The sequence below is a fragment of the Podarcis vaucheri genome, assembly GCF_965113315.1.
Source record: "Podarcis vaucheri genome assembly, chromosome: 9".
Lineage (NCBI taxonomy): Eukaryota > Metazoa > Chordata > Lepidosauria > Squamata > Lacertidae > Podarcis > Podarcis vaucheri.
This window is the reverse complement of record NC_138767.1, coordinates 41,233,005-41,252,876: the sequence shown is the minus strand read 5'-3', so window position 1 is coordinate 41,252,876 and position 19,872 is coordinate 41,233,005. Positions and strand designations below refer to the sequence as shown.

Genomic DNA, 19,872 nt, shown 5'->3' with positions numbered 1-19,872 from the left:
TTAATTCAGATCTTCTTGTGAGTCCTTTTATTGGGTACAAGGGGAGATAACGGGTAATATAGTCATGTATTGGAGTTTCCACTCCTCTCAGAAGGATGTGTTTAGTTCCTAAAATGGGCACACCTTTAATCCTGACATATGCTTCTTACCAGCTGAAGAGCCACAAGTTCCCCTTCCCTTAACTACACAGCTACTCCATTACTCATTGATATTTTCTCACCCGAGCACAATAAGGTGCAATGCTTATTTCAGAGGAAGACCGAGTTGGAAAGTCAATGGGACTCTTACTTCATTTGTAAATATGCAAGAGACTGTGTTGTAGTTGAACATTTTAGAGATAGGATGCCTGGACCCAAAGATGAGGAAACATCCCCATCCAAACAACATACATTATACTGAGCCAACTGACTTAAAAATCACTTGTTCACCTGTATTCGACTGTTTCCCCAGTCTGCTACAATAATATTTCCATTAGAATCTACAGCTACTCCTGTTGGAGCATTGAACTGTCCATTCCCTTCTCCATTAGATCCAAATTTCAACATGAATTCACCTTCCTGGTTAAATACCTGAATAAATTAAAAATAAATAAATCAAGACACAAATTATATAGTACTTGATGATGAAGGTTAAGAGCCTAAAGCCAAAATTAAATAGTTATCATCCTCAGACATATAAATCAAAACTTAATGGAAAACAAACATTCCCTTTCTGAGGCAACAGGAAGAAACCAAGTCATAGACAAAAGTATAGTTAAACCAACCAAAAATGACAGTACTGTCTGCAGAAGAAAATTATAGCAATCTGTGCAAGAAGGAACCAGCAAGTTGTTGTTTTGTAAAGCCTAAAATATTAAAGCCTTCCTAAGCTGCTGACACACAATGGCTTAGCTGAACAAACAAGGGTCTTAAGCCCTTGCTGTGCTACTGGGAGCTAAGCCATGGTGGCTTCTGTTAAGTGTGAACCCGGACTCATTGCTTATCTCTCCCAAACAAAGCATGTGTGGTAAGCCACAAACAAACCCTGGTTAAGTTCATGATTTGCTTGCAAGAAATTATTCTCACACACAAAAAAAATCATTTTTTGTTCTTCTGTAACAGGATCCTATTGCAAACACATATAGGATTGCACTGCACACCTCTGCACATGTAGCAGCAAGCCATTGTTTGGTATTGCAGACACAAGCTGGAATAAGCCATTGTGACTCAAGCTCATGCATTCTCCCCTCCCCTCCTTCTGTGTGGCTGGGAGAGTGGGTTTCCATCAGAATTGACTTTCACTTTCTCCTAATCTTATCATTGCAAGCAAACCAAAAATTGTGATTCAGTGAGGGTGGGGAGCACCCAGGTTAATTTAAGAAGCCAGGTTCAAAGGAGCAGAGTTTGTAGCTGTTTTGAAACAGGCCAGAATTAGATATCAACCACTATCTTTGGTTTGCACACAATGGCAACCCAGTTTAGGGAAAGTAAAGCTGCTAAAGTCCTCCTCCCAGCTGCATATGAAGTCAAAGTCTCACTAATGCTCACTCCAACTCATGTCCATAGTGCTAAACCATGGTTAGCATTACACACTCATTTGCGCAATGCAGTTCCTTCTTATTCTCCTTTTCCCAACAGCCCTCTGTATGCTCCCAACATCTGTTCTGGAGGGTTGGGGTGTCCCTCCAGAACAGATTTGTTGGGGAGGTGTTGGGGGGGGGGCTGGAGGATGGGAAGAGAAACTAGAAGTCCCATCATGCAAACTTTTTTTTTCCAATTCCAAAAAATGAAAGATGCCCAGTATCACAGAATTAATGTCATATATGCCCATTTTTAAAAAGAGCCCCAAATCCAATTTCCTAGTGCATCCTCCCTCCCACATGGGGGTTTCCTTTCACTGTAATCAGTAACATTCCCACGCATGGAGAGCTGAAGGGGGGGGGGAGGATTTGCTTTCCTAGCAATTTAAAATTAAACTGTTTCTGTTAGCTAATTGTGTGTGTGTGTGTGTGTGTGTGTGTGTGTGTGTTTTAAAAAACAGAACCATAAGTATGCACGAAAGCTTGGCTTCATGACAACTTTATAATACAATCCATGCTTCTCAATAAAATTATATTTGCATGCTTCCATTTCCCCGTATTTTGGGTATGATACATAGTAGACTGTCCTGTGTAAATGAAATGTGGCAACATTTACGTAGGAGTTTGCAGAAGGTCAAGGCCATTTTCTATTTATACTACAAATCAGTGTGTCGAAAATATTCCCTGAGCTGCAAGGCCACAACAATTACAGAGAAAAGTTTGGAAAGTTGCCCTTGCCCATTCCAGTATGAAAGGAAGGGTGTTAGCTACAATCCTGGCCACAGTGTATTTTGAACACCATGTGCTGGGCCATACCTTTGAAACCAGGAGCTTAATCCAGATCAGCTTTGTGTTCCCTTCCATTTTATTAGCAGGATGGCAATGAAATTTCTTCCCCATTTTCAGTCAAGATTTCTAACATATTTTATTTCCTTGTTTGCCAGAGCCTGGCGATAGAACTGAAAACTTCTGTTGTCATTAGGAAATCCTGCATTGCTGAACAATTGCTGCTTCTCAGGATATATGTTTATTAAAATAGGAAACCCCCCCTGCTGCTAAACTCTGCCAACAATCTACTTAGGGTCTCTCCTGTGGTCTTGCTTCCTTAATTGTAATCCAAACCACAGGAACTGTTATTTCCTGCCTAATTCCAGAAGCCTATAAGAAACAGTCTCAATTCAAAATTGCCCATTTAGCTCCAACTTAAGAGTTATACTTCTCAGCTGTATGTAGATTGAAAGAAGCCCTATAATAGCCCCTGCAACATTTCTCTTACCCACGTGGGACTGTGCCTTCCTGTTGCTCTTGCCTTTGTTCTACACATTACTTTTATCACAGAACCCACTTGGAAAGGTCTCTGTACGGCTTCTGTAGGGTGTAGCAATGGTCACTGAGTGCAGGGTGGGCAGAAGGCAGACTGACATCTATTGGTAGATCTCTGGATGATTTGCAGTAGATGGACCAGGGTCCATCAAATTCCTCATTCCAGCTTTGTATAATGTAGCTTCCTGTGCAGTCAATGGCACACATGGCTTACTTCTATGTAGTAATTTTGCAATTATGTTAAGTGACCCAGAGTATCCTGAATACTTGGCACAAGAGTAACTTTCTCCAGGTGACAATTAGCAAGTCAAAATGATGGTGTGAAATGACTCCAAGAGCTCCTTTCTAGAGATCCAACTTCGTACTTCTTGAATCAATTTAAAAGAACATACACAGCTTTGTTTTAAAAGAGCAAAGCAAGAGACTTAATCCAAGTATTTCCCCACCTCTAAACGTAATCAATTATTTCTCGTTGGCTGATGCACAACACCTGTGAATTTAACTACATATTGGGAGTAACGGCTTCAATGCATTGTCAATGGGATTTTATATTTTATGAAGAAGTAACAGCATCGTACCTTGACTGAGTGGTTGTGGAAATCGGTAATAATAATTTCATTATTGTGGTTGACGGCTGCAAAATGAGGCCCTGTGATAAGGGAAGGAAGGAAGGAAGTTCAATGCAGGAAGAAAGATAAATCATGACAACAATATTTCAGTCCATGTGAAGTAGCAGTTTGCATGCGGGTTCTGATCAAAATGGTTGATGTGGACCAATGCGCTAGCAGCATGCCTGATTGGAGGTGGCTCTGGAAAAGGCAGCACCAGGGGGTGCTTCAAGGTTCCATTTTGAACTCTACATGTTGCTGCATTCACTGTCACATGTTAATGGCTGAAGAAGAACATAATCAGCTATAAACTCAATAAAATTATGAACTTGGGCACAGTACAAGTACTCTAGAGAACAATAAATAAAAAGGTTTCTACCTGGCCAGCTTCAAAACCAGTTTGACTGGTTTCCACCCACTAAATGTTTAGTACAACTTCCAAGTTGAACAATAGACTACATAAAATTTGTTTTTAACATCTGCAAGTGAGCATGCTTCTTGTTCTTGGTCATGCTGGCTCGGACTGATGGAAATTGGGGTCCAGCCAGATGTGGAGATCATCACATTGACTCCCTCTGTCTTAAAACGAGACATGATCAGCAAACCACAGGAGTCAGAGGAGTTTTGTTGTTCCTGAAAGACTGCTTCCCCTCACCCCAAAGGCCTAAGGAACAACTAGAGTGAAAATTACACCCACATTTCAGGGTTTTTACTGATTTTATATCTACTGCTTTTTGTATTTTTACTGTTGCTATGATTGCTTTTGTTGCTGATGTTTTTGATCTGTTTTATATTTGTTTTATGGTTCTCCTTTGCAGGCTATCTTGAAAATCCAGATTAATAAAATTGGGGGGGGGGATTACAGTTCTCAAGACTGTTTGGGAAAAGCTGTTTACCCCCCACATAGCTACAATTCCCAGCATCCTTAATAAACTGCAGTTCCCATTATTAGTTAAGCAAAATAATGTACTTTAAATGTATGGTATGCACTCAACCCATGTGTTTACTGAGCCCCTGTAGTACCTTTTTAAAAAAGGAAAAAGCAATTGTATGTCTCCTGTTTAGAAAAGCAAATACAACAGTCTCATGACAAATAAATTTATATACTATTTTTGTACTGTGTATTTTGGGTCTATAGACCACAATAAAGCTGTGTGTGTTTATTACTAACTACATAACTGTTCATGGACTAGAGCAGTGGTGTCCAAACTTTTTTCAAAGAGGGCCAGATGAAGTAACAGGCTGTGAGGGCCAACCAAAGGTGAAAGTTCAAGTTTTTTGGGGGGATTTTACCCCAAGAAATAGACTGCCACAGGGGCCGGATTAAATTAGCCGGCGGGCTGGATTAGGACTTTGGACATGCCTGGACCAGAGGGTTGCCGTATTTCAAAATGTTGTTGAGCTTTTCTTGGCAAAGCTGTCAAAGTTTTGGTGATGTCCAGGAAATTATGGACATGTGACAGCACTAATGGACTACAGTCTATTTATTGTGTCTTGCTTACTGTGGTGAAGTTAAGAGTGATGCTTTTTCAGCATGCTCAAACACACACACACAATCTGGATAAAGGAAAATGCATATTAGACAGCAACTGATACCTGCAAACTGCTTATCTCCATTGCCTCGGCTTCCAAACCTGGTTACTATTTTTCCATTTGGCTGGAAGATAAACACACAACATGCTTTGTTGTCCACTACAATGATGTGCCCATTGCGATCCACAGAAACACCTTTTGGTCCCATGAGCTTTCCAGATCCAATTTTTGTCTACAGGAGCAAAGAAAAAGATTAAAGTTGCTTCAAACATGCACACATTTGGACTGCTGTAATGTTCTCTGGGTTTTTAGCGTTGCCACTATTCATACTTGGGAGAAGATTCTGTAGTAAATTAGTGCAAGAGATTGGTAGTAATGACTTTCATTGTGATCTCTGTTTGGCCCTCTGAAATCCCCTCAGGCCACAACACTCACTATCCCTGCTTTTGCACCCTTTTGCCTGGCTAAAACGCAACCATGAACTTTGTTAATGACTCTTCTGGGCCTGGATGGAACCAGAGAGGGGTGTGAGAGTGTTGTAGAAAATGGCCTAGTGTACAAAGGTAAAAATGTATATTTGTTACATTATCCACTTTTGCTTCTGGCACTCAGAAGGTTGCCCAGAATGGAATGAGACCCTCAGGTTGAAAAAAGGATTCGCACCCTGTATGATTTTAAGTCAATACCAGGGCAAATGTTTAGAGTCTTCACCCCACCCCACCCCTCCCTCCATCTCAGAACAAAAGAATTTCATCTGCATGAATTTGTCCATCCTTTCCCACATCACCAACAGTTAGTTCTTCAGTCAAGAAATACAGAATCAATTCCCCAAGCCTTCAAAAAAAATCATTGGCTTACCAAACTATTAATTTTAAAATGGCAGTGAGTTTCCTTGTATTTTTTTATTTGTACTTACCTTAAATTTTCCATCAGAGGAGAATATGCTAACCCACTTATTGTCATAGTCGGCAATAATGATGTCACCACATGGATGCACAGCCACTCCCGTAGGCCGCTGCAACTGACCAGGGGACCTTCCCCGTATACCAAAACGACTCTTGAACTGGCCATCAGTGGAAAATATCTGTAATTTTCAAAAATAGTTTTTTCACGTAAGATGTATCCATGTATACACATCCATGAGATTAAAGGTGGGGTGCAGATTTAAATAAATGAATGGATTTTTAACTGGAAAGTGGCATTTGAGTCATTACGTGAACTTAACGCAGAATTATGAATCCTTCACTATCAAGATCTTATAATCCGAGAACATGTTTCTTTTCCGCATTTGATCAATACTGTGTCTTTCCAAAACAATCCATTATGGGTAAAGAGAAGAAAAACGAGCATACCTGCACACACTGATTATTGCTGTCCGCTATTAATATTTTTCCATTTGTAGATGCAGCTACTCCCTGAAGATTTGTAAATTCCCCTTTGTTTCTCCCTTTGGTACCTAAAAGGAGATGTACATATAAAAACAATTAGGAAAGAAGTCAAGTACATGGCTGATATAAAAACAATTAGGAAAGAAGTCAAGTACATGGCTGCAAAAACTCATTTCAACTCTCTAGGTCCAATCAGCAGTTTCATCATTAGGAGTCTAGTTGTATTGCATGGAAAGGGGCTTCACAATGGTTGGGGTAGAGAAAATAAACCATTATCATGAATATACAATATAAAGATCAACAGGGGAAGGTCCACAGACTCCAGCACAGGGGTGTCTGGGACTCTGGGGGAGCTCAGTGTGCTGTTCCCTCCTTTCTCCCCCACTATGGGCAGGGACTTCTGTGTGCATGAATGTCCAAGAGGGAATTCCAGCTGCCTTTCAAGATAATAAGGTTTTGGAATACGCCTTTGAGGGATGAGATAAACAAGCAGTCCTGTGACAGAAATATTGTTTTTGAATCATGAACTCCATAAGCAATATAAATGGGATGATTCCCCCACCCATTCTCAGAAGTGCTTACAACAATTACTAAATACAATACTTTTGGCACAGAAAATTAGAGGGAAAGCCATCTAGTTAGAAAAGTTCAACTACAGTAGGACTAAGGCTCACTTACAACAAGCTTAACAATATTATATGTATTTTAACAAATCAAATAGAGTGAGATTACGATTTTGGGGGGACTGAAGAGTGTGTGTATGAACATAACAGTGCTTAGCTTATGTTTTGCTGCTATTTTTTAATGCTGTTAGTATTGCTTTACAGATTACAAAAGCCATACTGATTTGTTAATTATATGAATTTTGCTGTAATTTTGCTGTTCAGCTTCTTTTTTAGTTGATGTTTTGTGAGTAGCGTTTTGTAGATTGCATCTGTTTTATTGATGATTTGTTAATTATTTTATATGATTCACACTGTATCTGTGATGTGCTATTATGTTTTATTGTGTTGTTATTTATTGTTTGTAGGCCACTATGCATGTCTATGCCACTTTTCATTCAAATGAATATCCATCGATCAACCAACACCTCTGAGCTAGATAATGTCCTAGGGCAGGGATGGGAAACCAAGGACCCTCCAAAGGTTGCTGGACTACAGCTTCCATCATCTGGTCATGCTGGTTGCAGCTGATGGGAACCGGAGTCCAACAATTGCTTGAGCGCCACAGGTTCTTCTCTCCTGCTTAGTGTTGACGCTTATCCTAAAACAATAGTTTCGCACACTCTGTTTGCAGCTGGACATTGCAATCCAAATAATTTAGAAGGCAAAGCACTCCATACCTACTCTGAAGATCAGGTCATCTTCAATGGGGTTCTCTTTTCTTTTGCCAGTGCTGTACATACTAGCTGGTCTTTTCACAGCTTTCTGCTTCACATGTCCACTGCCAGGAGACTTCACACGCCTCTTAACTCCTTCGGTGGTAGGGGACACATCGGCCGACCTGATTACCTTGAGTTTGAACGGGCTGCCCCTGATATGCTGATCATAGAGTCTCAAGGAAAGGGTAAAGTCCCCTTCTTTCTGGACAGTATACAAAAATTCGTAAGTGCCATTTTTATTGTCAAGTATTTCTCCGTCCGCCACACTCCCATCAGGCGTGCTGAGCTCAGCCGTGAGGTAAGCATTCCCGGATTTACAGAGCTCACCATCCTTATCCTTGGTGGTGATGGTGACCGACATAGGCTGTCCTATCACCGTCTGCTTCAGTCCTTCACCTGTGGCCACTGTTTCAGAAGCGACAGCATTTGTGGTTAAAATAGTACCAAGATTATGAATGGACTTCTTCAGCCCATCCGTTTCCACTATGAAGTCCAGTTGATCATTCTCACGAGGCTGCAGTGGGAAATCGCGGACAGCCAGCTCATTCAGCTTATCGCTCATCTGCTTCTTAACAAGCAAGACTTCCGTCTCGGTTCCATGGTTGAGTGCTTGGGCTGTAAAGTTGCTACAACTCTTTATGTTTTCCTGTCCTTCCAATAGGCTATCAAGCTGAGTTTGCAGGACCTGGATAGACAGAATGCTGTGGTTATTTAGATTTTAGTTTTAAACCAAGTAGCCCAATGAATGAATTCCCATCTATCATGGGAAATGTAGAGGTATGACCTTGAACGGAATAATGTTGCAGAAAATTTGTTGGGCTCTATTAAAACAAAACAAAACACCTGAATAGCATTGATCAAATAAGTGCTAAGTTCTCTTGGATGATTGTTTTTTTTTAAAAAAAAAAAAAAAAGCTTCCAGTTTGGAGAGCTTTTGTTCATGGCATTATTTTGACATAAAACTAAACTGTTGTGTTTTTTTTGTATTGCATGAACAAGCCTTGGGCCAAACTGAAGACAGATAAACATTTTCATATGAGGATATATGGAAAAGACCCAGAACACTGTATTTCATCCATCCCCAAGATAGGGACACTTAGCTTTTATAAGATTTTTACAACTATTTGACTAATATTATCCAGAAAAGAAAAGTAAAAAATGAAAATACAACCAATAACTATGATACAATGATGCAATATAAAGTTGTTGTTGCCATAGTTTTTGTTTTTTTAATAAAAAAAACCTGGAACAATTAAAAATATATCTCTGACTCAAGTGTTACATATCACTTCTGCATTTTTGTAAGGGAATTTTGTTGGATAAAATGAATTTGTTCAAGGATGTGCTGGATTAATTGTGTTCCCAATTAACCTTACATGGCAAACATGCCATTTCCTAGCCTCTCTCTCAGTTAAAGATTAGATTTCAGACATTGTTTCTCCCAGTAGCATCACGTACCCCACAAATGAAATAAAATATGACTAAAAAGAACAAGGGTCTTACTTTATGTTTAAGGCCATAATTCACTTCCAGTTCCATGAGCAACACACTCTTGCGGACATTTAAAGTCTTCTGGAGTTCATCAAAAGTGGAATGAATTTCATCTACGATGCTGGTCTTTTGGTTGGTCAGCTGATGTATAATTTCAGATAGGAAATGAAGTGCTGTATCTATCTCTGGAAGCCTGTTGGAAGCATAAATCACAAGTGCTGTTTGAAATAGAATTGCCATAGTTTTTCCTTGTGACATCATGCAACAAGATTTTTATTCTTGGCGATCACAATGGGATAAAGATACAAATCAGATTTCAAGTGTTTCTTAGAGGAATTCTGTTACAGAGACTTTATAGCACAAGGAAAAGGATGGGGAAAGAGGCAAGAGAAAGCAAGCTCAGGCACCCCTTTTGAAAGTTGTAGTCCTTTATATAACACAGTGGTACCTCGGTTTTCAAACGTAATCCGTTCTGGAAGACTGTTCGACTTCCAAAACATTCGAAAACCAAAGGCAGTCTGCAAATTTAATTGAGAAACACTCAGTGGGAGCCATTTGGCTTCTGAGGCGCATTCGGAAATGGATGCATTTACTTTTGGGTTTTCGGCAGTCGAAAACCAAAATGTTCAACTTTTGAGAGGTTCAAAAACCAAGGTACCACTGTATTCTGCCTTGGAAAGCAGACTGGCTGCCTTGGAAAGCAGAGGCCCCTGGGAAGAACCCCTCCCTTGGAGATCTCAGAGCAGAGAGAGCAGGTGATAATGTCTGGGGTGGTAGGGCAGGGCTACTCCTATGTGTTTAACACCGTGTGTTAAAGCGTGCACATTGCAGAGGAGGTTCCATACCTTTTGTTGACAGCATCTAGCTGTGCTTGAAGCGAAGCCTTGTGTTGTTCTACTACATCTTTGAGAGGTACCGTGGGGTGCTCTGCATGCTCGCCTTCTGTACATTCCCGGCACATGGCTGTCTCACAAGACTGGCAGTAAAATTCCATCAGCTGATTACAGAGAGGGAGAGTGTGACTATCAGCAGAATACCAGTTTTTCCAAACAGAGACACACCATTTTGAATACTGAGCATGTCTACTCAGATACAAGCCCTATTGAATTCCCAGGTAAGCAGGGCAAGGATTGCAGCCTTAGTCCCACAGACTTCCATGGGCTTGCTTTTGAATAAATGTGCACTGGATTGTTCTGCTAATGCCCTGTGCTGGGGAAAAATTCTGCTACAAATCCTGCAAGCAAAAAAAGTCAACAGAATGGGATTTATGTGAAAAATAGCCACGTGAGCTGACGACTGGAGTTCAAACCTATTGCACCATCAAACAAAATGTTTGCTTGTGATTAAAATGTTTAAAAGCAGTGATTATGTTTAATGCCATGGATTTATAGCTGTGGTTTGTATGAATTTTCCCCTACTTTTAAGAATCGCAAATAAATACATACACAATTTAGGGTACTTGAAATTCCAAAAGGTACACTCACGGCTGTCATGTTCTTTCTCATGGCTGTCATTTTCTCACTATTTGGTTTCAGATAAAACTGTCATGCCTTGTGCTTTAGCAGTATTAAGTTACTTCACAAATGCCTAAGGCATTAGTGATGCACTCTGAATCACAAAGCAGAATGGCATCAGGTTTGCATATAATGAGGGCCATATTTTTGGCAGCCAAAAGCTTAACAGAGAGTGATCATTGCTGCTTAGGGCTGGCATTTAAAAGTTTACCAGAGGGAGAGAGCATCAGTTATTTTTCAAACTAAGCAAGAGAACATTAAAAGGAATTATATAAAAAGGACTTGGTGAAACAGAAATAGAAGCTTTTCATCTAACAAAGGATAAAACATTTTCACTTTCTTATTTCTAGTCTGCAACCTACAAAAGAAAAAGGACTGAATAAGTTTCCACAATCTGTTTAAGGTTGTTTTGAACAGCACTACTCTTACTTAGTGGAGTCTGGATACTTCAGAAAGATAAAGATACTTTGCATGTGCTCCCAAGATGGTTTGGATACCTCTTCAAGAAAGAAAGGAAAGGAAAGAAAAGAAAAGAAAAGAAAGCAAACTCCATGCAATGAAGAACTGTCTCATTGAAGGAAAGCCTGGAACTTATTGCCTAAAACTAAGATGTCATGGTCCCAACAAGAATATATAGTTTGTAAGGAGTGGACCTTACTGATCATAAATCTCCTGATTTGCAGATGGAAAGCAGGTACATATGCTACCAGCCTACCTACAAGAAAGGTGTATTTTTGTCTTGTAATACAGGATTCTTAAAAGTCATATTAATTTATTTAATCAATTCATAAATTTCATACACCCTTTAATTGTAAAAAGCGGTTTACAGAAAGAAAAAAATAAAATCAAGAAAAAATCACAATCCTGCTTTGAGTGACACATTAACAGAAGGGGGATTTTAGGAACAAAGGAGGACAATGATCATAATTGGAGGAGGGGAAGAGGAAAGAGCAGGGGAACGTGGTGCTTTCCAGATTTCTGGCCTACAGTTCCCATCTTCCTTGACTGTAGGCCACGTTGGCTGAGACTGATGGAAGCTGGAGGCCAATGACATCAGGAGGGCCATAAGTGTACAGCACTGTGTGTTACATCCAGGAGTCATGCTGCGAAGCACTTAATTACATTTCAATTTTACGAAAAGCTTCCTAATCATGTGCAGCAATGCTTGCAATTCCGCTCACATTATATTGGCACACTTTTAATGCAATATAGTGCTTCGTGATGCAACAACAAGGATGCCAACCCACCAGTTCAAGTGGAATAATGACATAATTCTGCCCATATGCTCCATTTATTCCCAAGGACCCTTTTCAGCATATGTGCCCTATGCAGATTTTTCATCTTTCAGTGCCACTGATTACCATAACCGGAAAACAATTGTGCCAGGTGGTATAAAGCTGAATATAATAATATTTCTCTTGAATGGTTTTTGTCCACATGCAGGCTATGACCTGCTATCAGAAAGGAATACTCCCAAACCTTGTACCTAGGCCAGATTAGCTAAGAACTTGCTGGGAAAGGGATTGCTTTCCCTTCTGTTCAAGGGCAGACTTGGGGAATATTTTACAATATGAGCCCAAAATTGGCACCCCCAAATGGATCTGCTCAGTTATGGAGCTTATCAAGTTTGCATGCCCTGTACTGGTGAACAACCCACACCACCCTAAATCTGATGTTATTCTGTTTTGTTTGCTTTGTTGCTCTGGAAATATTTGCTCTGTAGACACCTCCTGCAGTTCATTTGCTTCCTAATTTACCTATTATGATCTGGATTGCCTAAGTCAGCCTTCCACAGCAAAGTGTTTTCCAGATTGCTTCTTAGGGTCCCACCTCCACCCACCCTGATGATTGGCAACGCTGGCCAGGGCTGATGGGGAGCTGCAATTCAACAACATCTGAAGTGCACCGGCTTGGTAAAGATTGAAAATAGACTGATGATAGGAAAGGACTCACAACAGTGGTGGTAACGGAGATGGAAATGGAATTTCAACTCAATGAATACTTGATTTCATTTATGGATGAAAAGAAGAGCAAAAGTAGCAATACACCTTTTGAATTACAGACAGCTGCTTTCACTTAAAACTAAAATTGATGTACAAAATACAGCTTAAATGAATTATAGAACATTAACATCTCATCTTGATAGCCAGAAAACACATTTACTAACCACCATGATCAATATCATGACATGTCAATGCAATGCCCTACAAAACAAAAACATAACCAAAACTATCAATATTGGGCTGACTGAGAGTTAATTTGATGCCACACACAAATTCATCCCAATTCACTCTCTCTAGTACAGTATCCAATGAAAGCATTCAATCGATTGAATAAAATCTATCAAGCAAATGATTTATGTTGTCATTGCAGAAATTAATAAATCATTTGCAAGTCCAATAGTCCCCAACTTTCATTTCAGGGTGAGCCACTGAAAATTGCCATTTCCCTGCCAAATAAATTGATGAATCCTTATTTATAGGCACCTAATCCACTTACATTTCCTTCATGATTGGGGCAGGAGAGTGGCTTCCCTGCAGCAACAGCTGTGACAGTCTCCAAGATGGAAGACTCCTCAATGCTATTGTCTGGAGTTCGCTGCAGGACATCCATCAGGTTGGTGATGAAGAAGTTGTTCTGAAGAGCAGAAACCCCTTTCTCTGGCAAGATGGATGTTTGGCGGCACACTGGGCAAGAAAGGGTTAAGCTGTGGGCTGGAATGTAATTCTGTAGGCACCTAATGAGGATGGTAAAAAGATAAGCCAGTATCAAAAGCAAAAAGTAAACTGTGTTGTTTGCGATTTCCTAGTAGGAGAAGAGTAATCATGAACACAGCTTTACTTTTTCACATTTTGCAACTCATATCAAGAGGGAAGAACAAAACACTCTGACAGCCTTCCCAACATGTTGCCCTCCAGAAGTTATTGGATCCCAACTCCCATCAGGCCCAGCCAACTTGGCCAATGGATTGGAGTTGTAGTACAGCAACATCTGGACAGCCACAGGTGGAAGTGAGCACTAGGGGGTTCTACCTAAATAAAAAGGCAATGATGTAGTGAGATGACTGGAGACGGTCTAAACCATAGCTGTCAAGCGTCCCTTATTTGGCGGGACAGTCCCTTATCCCAGCGCCATGTCCCGTTGCTGTCCCTTATTGATGAGGCTTCGTTTGGCTGCTGGCTGGGCTTTCTGCCTTTGGCTCAAAGGGGCTCAGAAGTTGAACATACCTGTGCCCGGAAAATCCCTTATTCTGGCTGCTGGTCCCTTATTTTTGAGGCTGCTGGTCCCTTATTTTCAAATCTGTAAGTTTACAGCTATGGTCTAAACCTCAGAAAAGATGGGAAGGAATTAGTACAAGAAGAAGAGACTGCCTCCAGGCTGCACTATCAAAACAGCAACTTTTTCCAGAGAGCAGATTTTGGTATGACAGAAGCTTTGTTTCTTGCGGTGTACCCACTCATTCTTATTAGGACACTGTCATCTGTGGCCTATACCTATACACCACCTAAATCTGCACAATCTGAGAACAGAGATAAGAGTGCAGAAAACAAGCAATGCATTTTAAACGCTCTTTTAAAAAACACGAATAATTATGACTCCTGTGGACAGCCTTAGCTTCTGCTCACAGGAATTACTTCCTGACCCTACAGACTTGCGCTGTGAAGAGTGCTCTTCTCCACAACCATTATAGGTTACAAGAGCATCTTTTCATCTGTTTGTTCTCGCTCTCTGATCCAAAGCTTGGGGGGAAACACTGCAAAGTATCACTTGCCATTTTCATCTTACGTTAATAAAAGCAACAGCAGCATTATGGCTATTCAAATTGTTTTCCAGGCTCCACGTCACAGGATGATGAACCATTCTGGAGGGTTATTCTTACAGTCACCTTAGCTTTTGTGAGGGAAAAGCCCAGCCTTTACTGACTTCTAACTGCTGCAGCCCATGGTGAGGCAATTATGTGCATCTGTCACCACAGGCTGTTTTAAGCCCAGGTTTGGCTTTAGGCCCATCACTCTGAGCATTTGCACTAGCGTGCCAAAAGATGAATCCAGACAAAAATCAGCCCATGGCAGCAAATGCATATGACTACCTTTCAGGCTGAAGCGGATTCTAATGTAATACACCAAGAAAACCTGAGCTCTTTCTAAAATGTATAGAAAGAGAAGGGTCATTAGCAGCGCTGCATTCGAAACATTAAAAAAGAGCAAAGCAAATGCTTATGGAACATGGTAGACTAAGCAGTTTAACAAAATGAAAACAGACAAACCATGAAAAGCCAAAAGCAGAAATGGTGGAAATGTCGTTTCCACTTTCAGACAGAGCTGCAGCATTTTTTAAAATGATAAGGCTTCTCTGCTTCTTTTCCTGGAAAGGAAATGCAACGTAGGGGGAAATGCCACCGGTTCAAGTCCTGCATATCTTCTAGCTGCAACCTGGTGCCCTCCGTATGTTGTTGGATTACATTTTCCATCAGCCCCAGACAGCAAGGCCATGCCAGCTGGGACTGATAGGAGTTGTAGGCCAAAGTCCTGAATTATCAAATCTCTGGCACTTTATGTTCAGATATTGCACCCTTCAGTTCTGAACCTGTTCCACTTGGAACCAAGCTCTACTCATGCTGAAGAAATATACTTTTAAGCTAAATGGGCTAAGTTTCATTGCCTAAATTCAGATCAAATATCCCAGTAAGAAATTATTGCTACCACCCTTTTATGTATAATTGTATTGCTGACATGGAAGGCCATATCTTAAAAATAAAAACAGGCTGAACATTCACAATAAAGACATAATTGTTTACCAAAAGAGCACAGATTACTTTTGCAATACAGTAGTATCTGAATCCTGTCTTTCTTCTTATAAATCAAAATGAGCCCAGGGGCATTTTACCTTCCTACTCATTAAGTTTTATATTTCAGGAGAACTTGTTGACTGGATTGAGGGGTTTATTGAATTAACAGTGTAACCCTAGACATCTGGGAACAGATCAGTGTGGCAATCCAGACAGACAAGCCAGCTGTAATGCACTTTTGGTTGGGGGAAACAGAAATCATCCTCTTACCTCTCACAGAAAGTGTGCAGACAGGGGAGTACTTTGGGATTCTTGTAACGGTCCAGGCATATGCTGCAGATCAGAAATTGTTTGTCAATCTGACGCACCACAGGACTTGGGATGTTGGCGCCTTCACTGGCCATCCTAGACCACTGGCATGTGGGTCCTGTTCTCTTTTGCCCTGCACGCTGCTGAAAGGTTCAAGCAAACAACAGTGTTTTAGTAGCCGTGGGGAATTGACTTCCTGTTAACAATGGATCCCAGTGGGTTTCATCCCGATTCAAGATTTATAAGAAGGCAGTGCGTAGTGCTTGGAAATGCTACACTAGAAATACTTGCTTTAAAAGCATCTGGGCAGATTGCCAAGGTAAAAAAAAAAAACTACTACAATGCATTAGCTTCTAAAATTCATTATTTATATTTATATCCTGTTCCCACTATCTTCCCATCCAAGAACTGACGAGGCTAAAACCTGGCCATACTTTTGTGATATCGAGTATAAGAAAAAGGGTGTCCTAACCAACTGAACAAGCTTTCAGATCGGATGGGTGTACATTTCTAATGCTATAGAATGAGCATAGCTCACTGGTGGAGCACATGAGTTGCACAGAGTAGGTTGGATTTCTGCCATCACCACTTGAAAGAATCGGGTAACATGTGGTGGAAAATACACCTCTCTTTTTTTGGCCTTCCCATATTTCTAAGACACTCTCACCAATACAATATTGCATACATCATCAGCTACAGCTGAACACCAGTGGTTGGCTGTGCTGTTAGATCTCATAGGTAAAGGTAAAGGTACCCCTGCCCGAACGGGCCAGTCTTGACAGACTCTGGGGTTTGCGCGCCCATCTCACATCTATTGGCCGGGGGCCAGCGCTGTCCGAAGACACTTCCGGGTCACGTGGCCAGCGTGACAACGCTGCTCTGGCGAGCCAGAGCCGCACACGGAACGCCGTTTACCTTCCCGCTGGTAAGCAGTACCTATTTATCTACTTGCCCCCGGGGGTGCTTTCGAACTGCTAGGTGGGCAGGCGCTGGGACCGAGCAGCGGGAGCGCACCCCGCCGCGGGGATTCGAACCGCCGACCTTTCGATCGGCAAGCCCTAGGCGCTGAGGCTTTAGCCCACAGCGCCACCCGCGTCCCGTTAGATCTCATAGCCTGCAGTTAATAGGAAGAACATAGTAGTCAGACCATCTATATCAGTGCAGTCTAAATCTGAAGTAAGAAACCATTTTCATGCTGAAAATCACATTACTGCTGCTGTAGAATGTATTTGAGGGCCACATTCCATTAGCAGGAAGGTAAGATTCAGTCACCCAAAGTTAAAACACAGATCTCTTTCTTGCACAGCTTTTGCCCATGGAAACAAAGGCATATATTTGACTAAGTAACTCCACTCATATGCTATCTTTCATTTCCCCCATAAACCCTTCTTTTAGACAAAGCTAGTTAAAAAATAAAGACAGAAGCTTTCCAACAGCCTTTACTGCAGAAAAGCCAAACAGGACTCAGTAATAGCAGCAGAAGAAAGCAACATCATCTTTGCACATATGAACTGTAAGTTGTTCGTTGGATTTATAGAAAGCCTCAAACTTCAAAATGCAATTGCATCTCAAAAATTGCATGCCTGCAATTGCAAAGCACACAAATATTTCATTTCCATTCTACAGCAAGTGCAATTAAGCAAAATAGGCATAATACATACAGAACCTAACACGACACATAATGCTTTTCAACAAAGACAACATAAATTCCCTATACCAGCTAGTGGTTAGCATGTTGAACTAGGAATGGAGAGAGAGAGAGAGACGGGTCCAAACCTCTACTCAGTCATCAAGCTAACTGGGTGGGTAACCTCTTGATGTTGTTGGACTCTCAAGTCCCACCAGACCCAGCCAGCATGGCCAATCATCAGGGATGATGGGAGTTGTAGTTCAAGAGCAGCTGGAGGGTCACAGGTTAACAAGGGGAAACCACATATGCCACTCTGAGCTATTGGAAGAGTAAGATAGAAATGGAATAAATATTTTTTTGCCTGTGCACAGAAACCAACACTTTGTACTATTTCCTTCTTCCTAAGTCACATTCAGGCTTTGTTTTAGCTGCAGTCGAAAAACTTGAGTAGGGAAATGACTGGATGCACATGCACCAGCCACACCCCCAAAGTCCCCATTGACTCAGCTTTTGACCTTTCCACAATCAGCTTCACCATACAGCGTAGGTTTTCATGCACATTCAACTGAATTGCTTAGGAGCTTCCCTCCAGGGAACCCTGAGAACATAGAGCTACCGATTATAAGGATACTTTTAAGCACACGCACCCAAACATGCTCAGAATCCTCTTTCAGACTTGAATGGATTTGACTGGGTGGAGACGTTCAAACTGTTCAAGTCTAGTGACTAGGGTGTTTGTTAATGTCTTGTTCTTATTACACAAAGAGGATATTATACAGTATTAGGCCTCCTACTATGCTGCTGTTGGGGTCTGCGAATGTTCTGATACCCAAGGCCCAGTCCAGATAAGATTTATACATACTTAGTCATGTATGTAAAAGAAGGAAGATAAAAGACAAAAGAGTTACAAGTGTTGCTTTGTTCTCTGGGCAAGGAACTCTAAAAGGTTCCCACATCCCCACTTAAATTTCTACTGGATAGCCCCCTCCTAAGCATGTTTAGCAAATAATAATAATAATAATAATAATAATAATAATAATAATAAGTTCAGCCTGGTTAATGGGGTTTACTCCCAAGTAAATAGGTGTAAGAATACAGAAAGGGAGTTGCTAATAGCTACACAATGGCTGCATCCTCCAAACAGGGTGTGTGAGAGAAGCCATGAGCTCAAACACTCCTTCCTGCCCTGACACATGTGGCTTAACAGGCAACTTCCAGGTCTAATCAAACCATAGTTGTGCATCTTATCAACACTACAAAAATATGGTTTGAGCAAGCTCTGGTTTGAGGATCATCTGAATGCAGTGAGTGAGACCAGGGATTGCACAAACTAGAACCCATGTCTCCTTGTCCCAAGAAGTCTTTCTACCATCTATAACAGATTGGTTCCTTGCTGAAACTCATCTTAATGAACTTCATATGATAAAGCAGGTAAGTTTTATGTTCAGAACGCAATTTATTTTTCCGGATGTTGCACAGATTCACCTGAAAAGCACATACTGTATATAATGTAGTATGTTGCAGAGGTGGAATAGATTTGGTTTGAAAGGGCTCTGTAACAAGGAAGGTTTATAAACTGTGCTAAAAATTCAATGCAAAGCTATAAAAATACAAGCTGTTATCTTTAAGTTGGGAAGCAAGTTCTTTTCATCCATTTTTAAGACAGGCAGAAGGGGTGACACGTGCACTCTCTGGATGAGCAAACCTACAAAAATTCTCACCACTGACTAACTAAATGCCTCCAGAGAAAACAAAAAACCAAATCCAGAGTTCAAGCTTTAAATACCTAGCAGCCTTTGATGAGAGATCAATGCTTGCATCAAGCAGAAAGCCTCACAGAAAAATGACATCATCATCATCATTCATTCTTGCAGGTTTCTAATGATAAAAGATGTACAAAGCAGTGCCCAATTTCTAATCAAAATTGTCTTTAAGAAACACAGCATATGCGTGTGCACATACTGCAAGAACACTAATAGTAAGTGTATATCAAGAGAGAAAGGAGGGAAGAAAGAAATCAGTAGTGTGTGCAGCCACACCCATCTGAAAGAGAACTCCTAATAAAATAAACCATTTTGAGCTTTAAAAAGAAATATTTTATTGAGTTTTAATAAACATACTTATCTCAGAATTATGGCTTTACACAATGAAAGTATAAAGAAGATTGAGGGCAGCCTGTTCAATAGGTATCGGATTTTCAAATAAAGGCAGTGCTCCACCCAACCAGAGCTGTGATTAGACTCTGAAAGATCAGACTGAATCGCCTACGACTTATCAATGGTGAGCACAACCCAGAGGGTCTAAGCCATGCATTATGAATGAATAGGTTTCCAGTAGCAACGTTTGCA

General features: G+C 40.8%; 1 protein-coding gene across 5 annotated transcripts in view; it reads right to left on the bottom strand.

The window, feature by feature from the left end:
* TRIM2 (tripartite motif containing 2) overlaps positions 1-19,872 on the bottom strand; it is a 52,597-nt gene that overhangs the window by 5,456 nt on the left and 27,269 nt on the right. For all 5 annotated transcript variants that reach the window (XM_082237626.1, XM_082237628.1, XM_082237625.1 and 2 more), the window contains exons 2-11: positions 15,856-16,037; positions 13,296-13,533; positions 10,128-10,279; positions 9,295-9,475; positions 7,753-8,476; positions 6,375-6,478; positions 5,939-6,106; positions 5,086-5,254; positions 3,460-3,530; positions 429-569 (exon numbers count right to left, since the gene is read on the bottom strand). In XM_082237626.1, coding sequence (XP_082093752.1) covers positions 429-569; positions 3,460-3,530; positions 5,086-5,254; positions 5,939-6,106; positions 6,375-6,478; positions 7,753-8,476; positions 9,295-9,475; positions 10,128-10,279; positions 13,296-13,533; positions 15,856-15,989 — 2,082 coding nt within the window. In that variant the 5' untranslated portion in view covers positions 15,990-16,037. The remainder of the gene's footprint in view (positions 1-428; positions 570-3,459; positions 3,531-5,085; positions 5,255-5,938; positions 6,107-6,374; positions 6,479-7,752; positions 8,477-9,294; positions 9,476-10,127; positions 10,280-13,295; positions 13,534-15,855; positions 16,038-19,872) is intronic.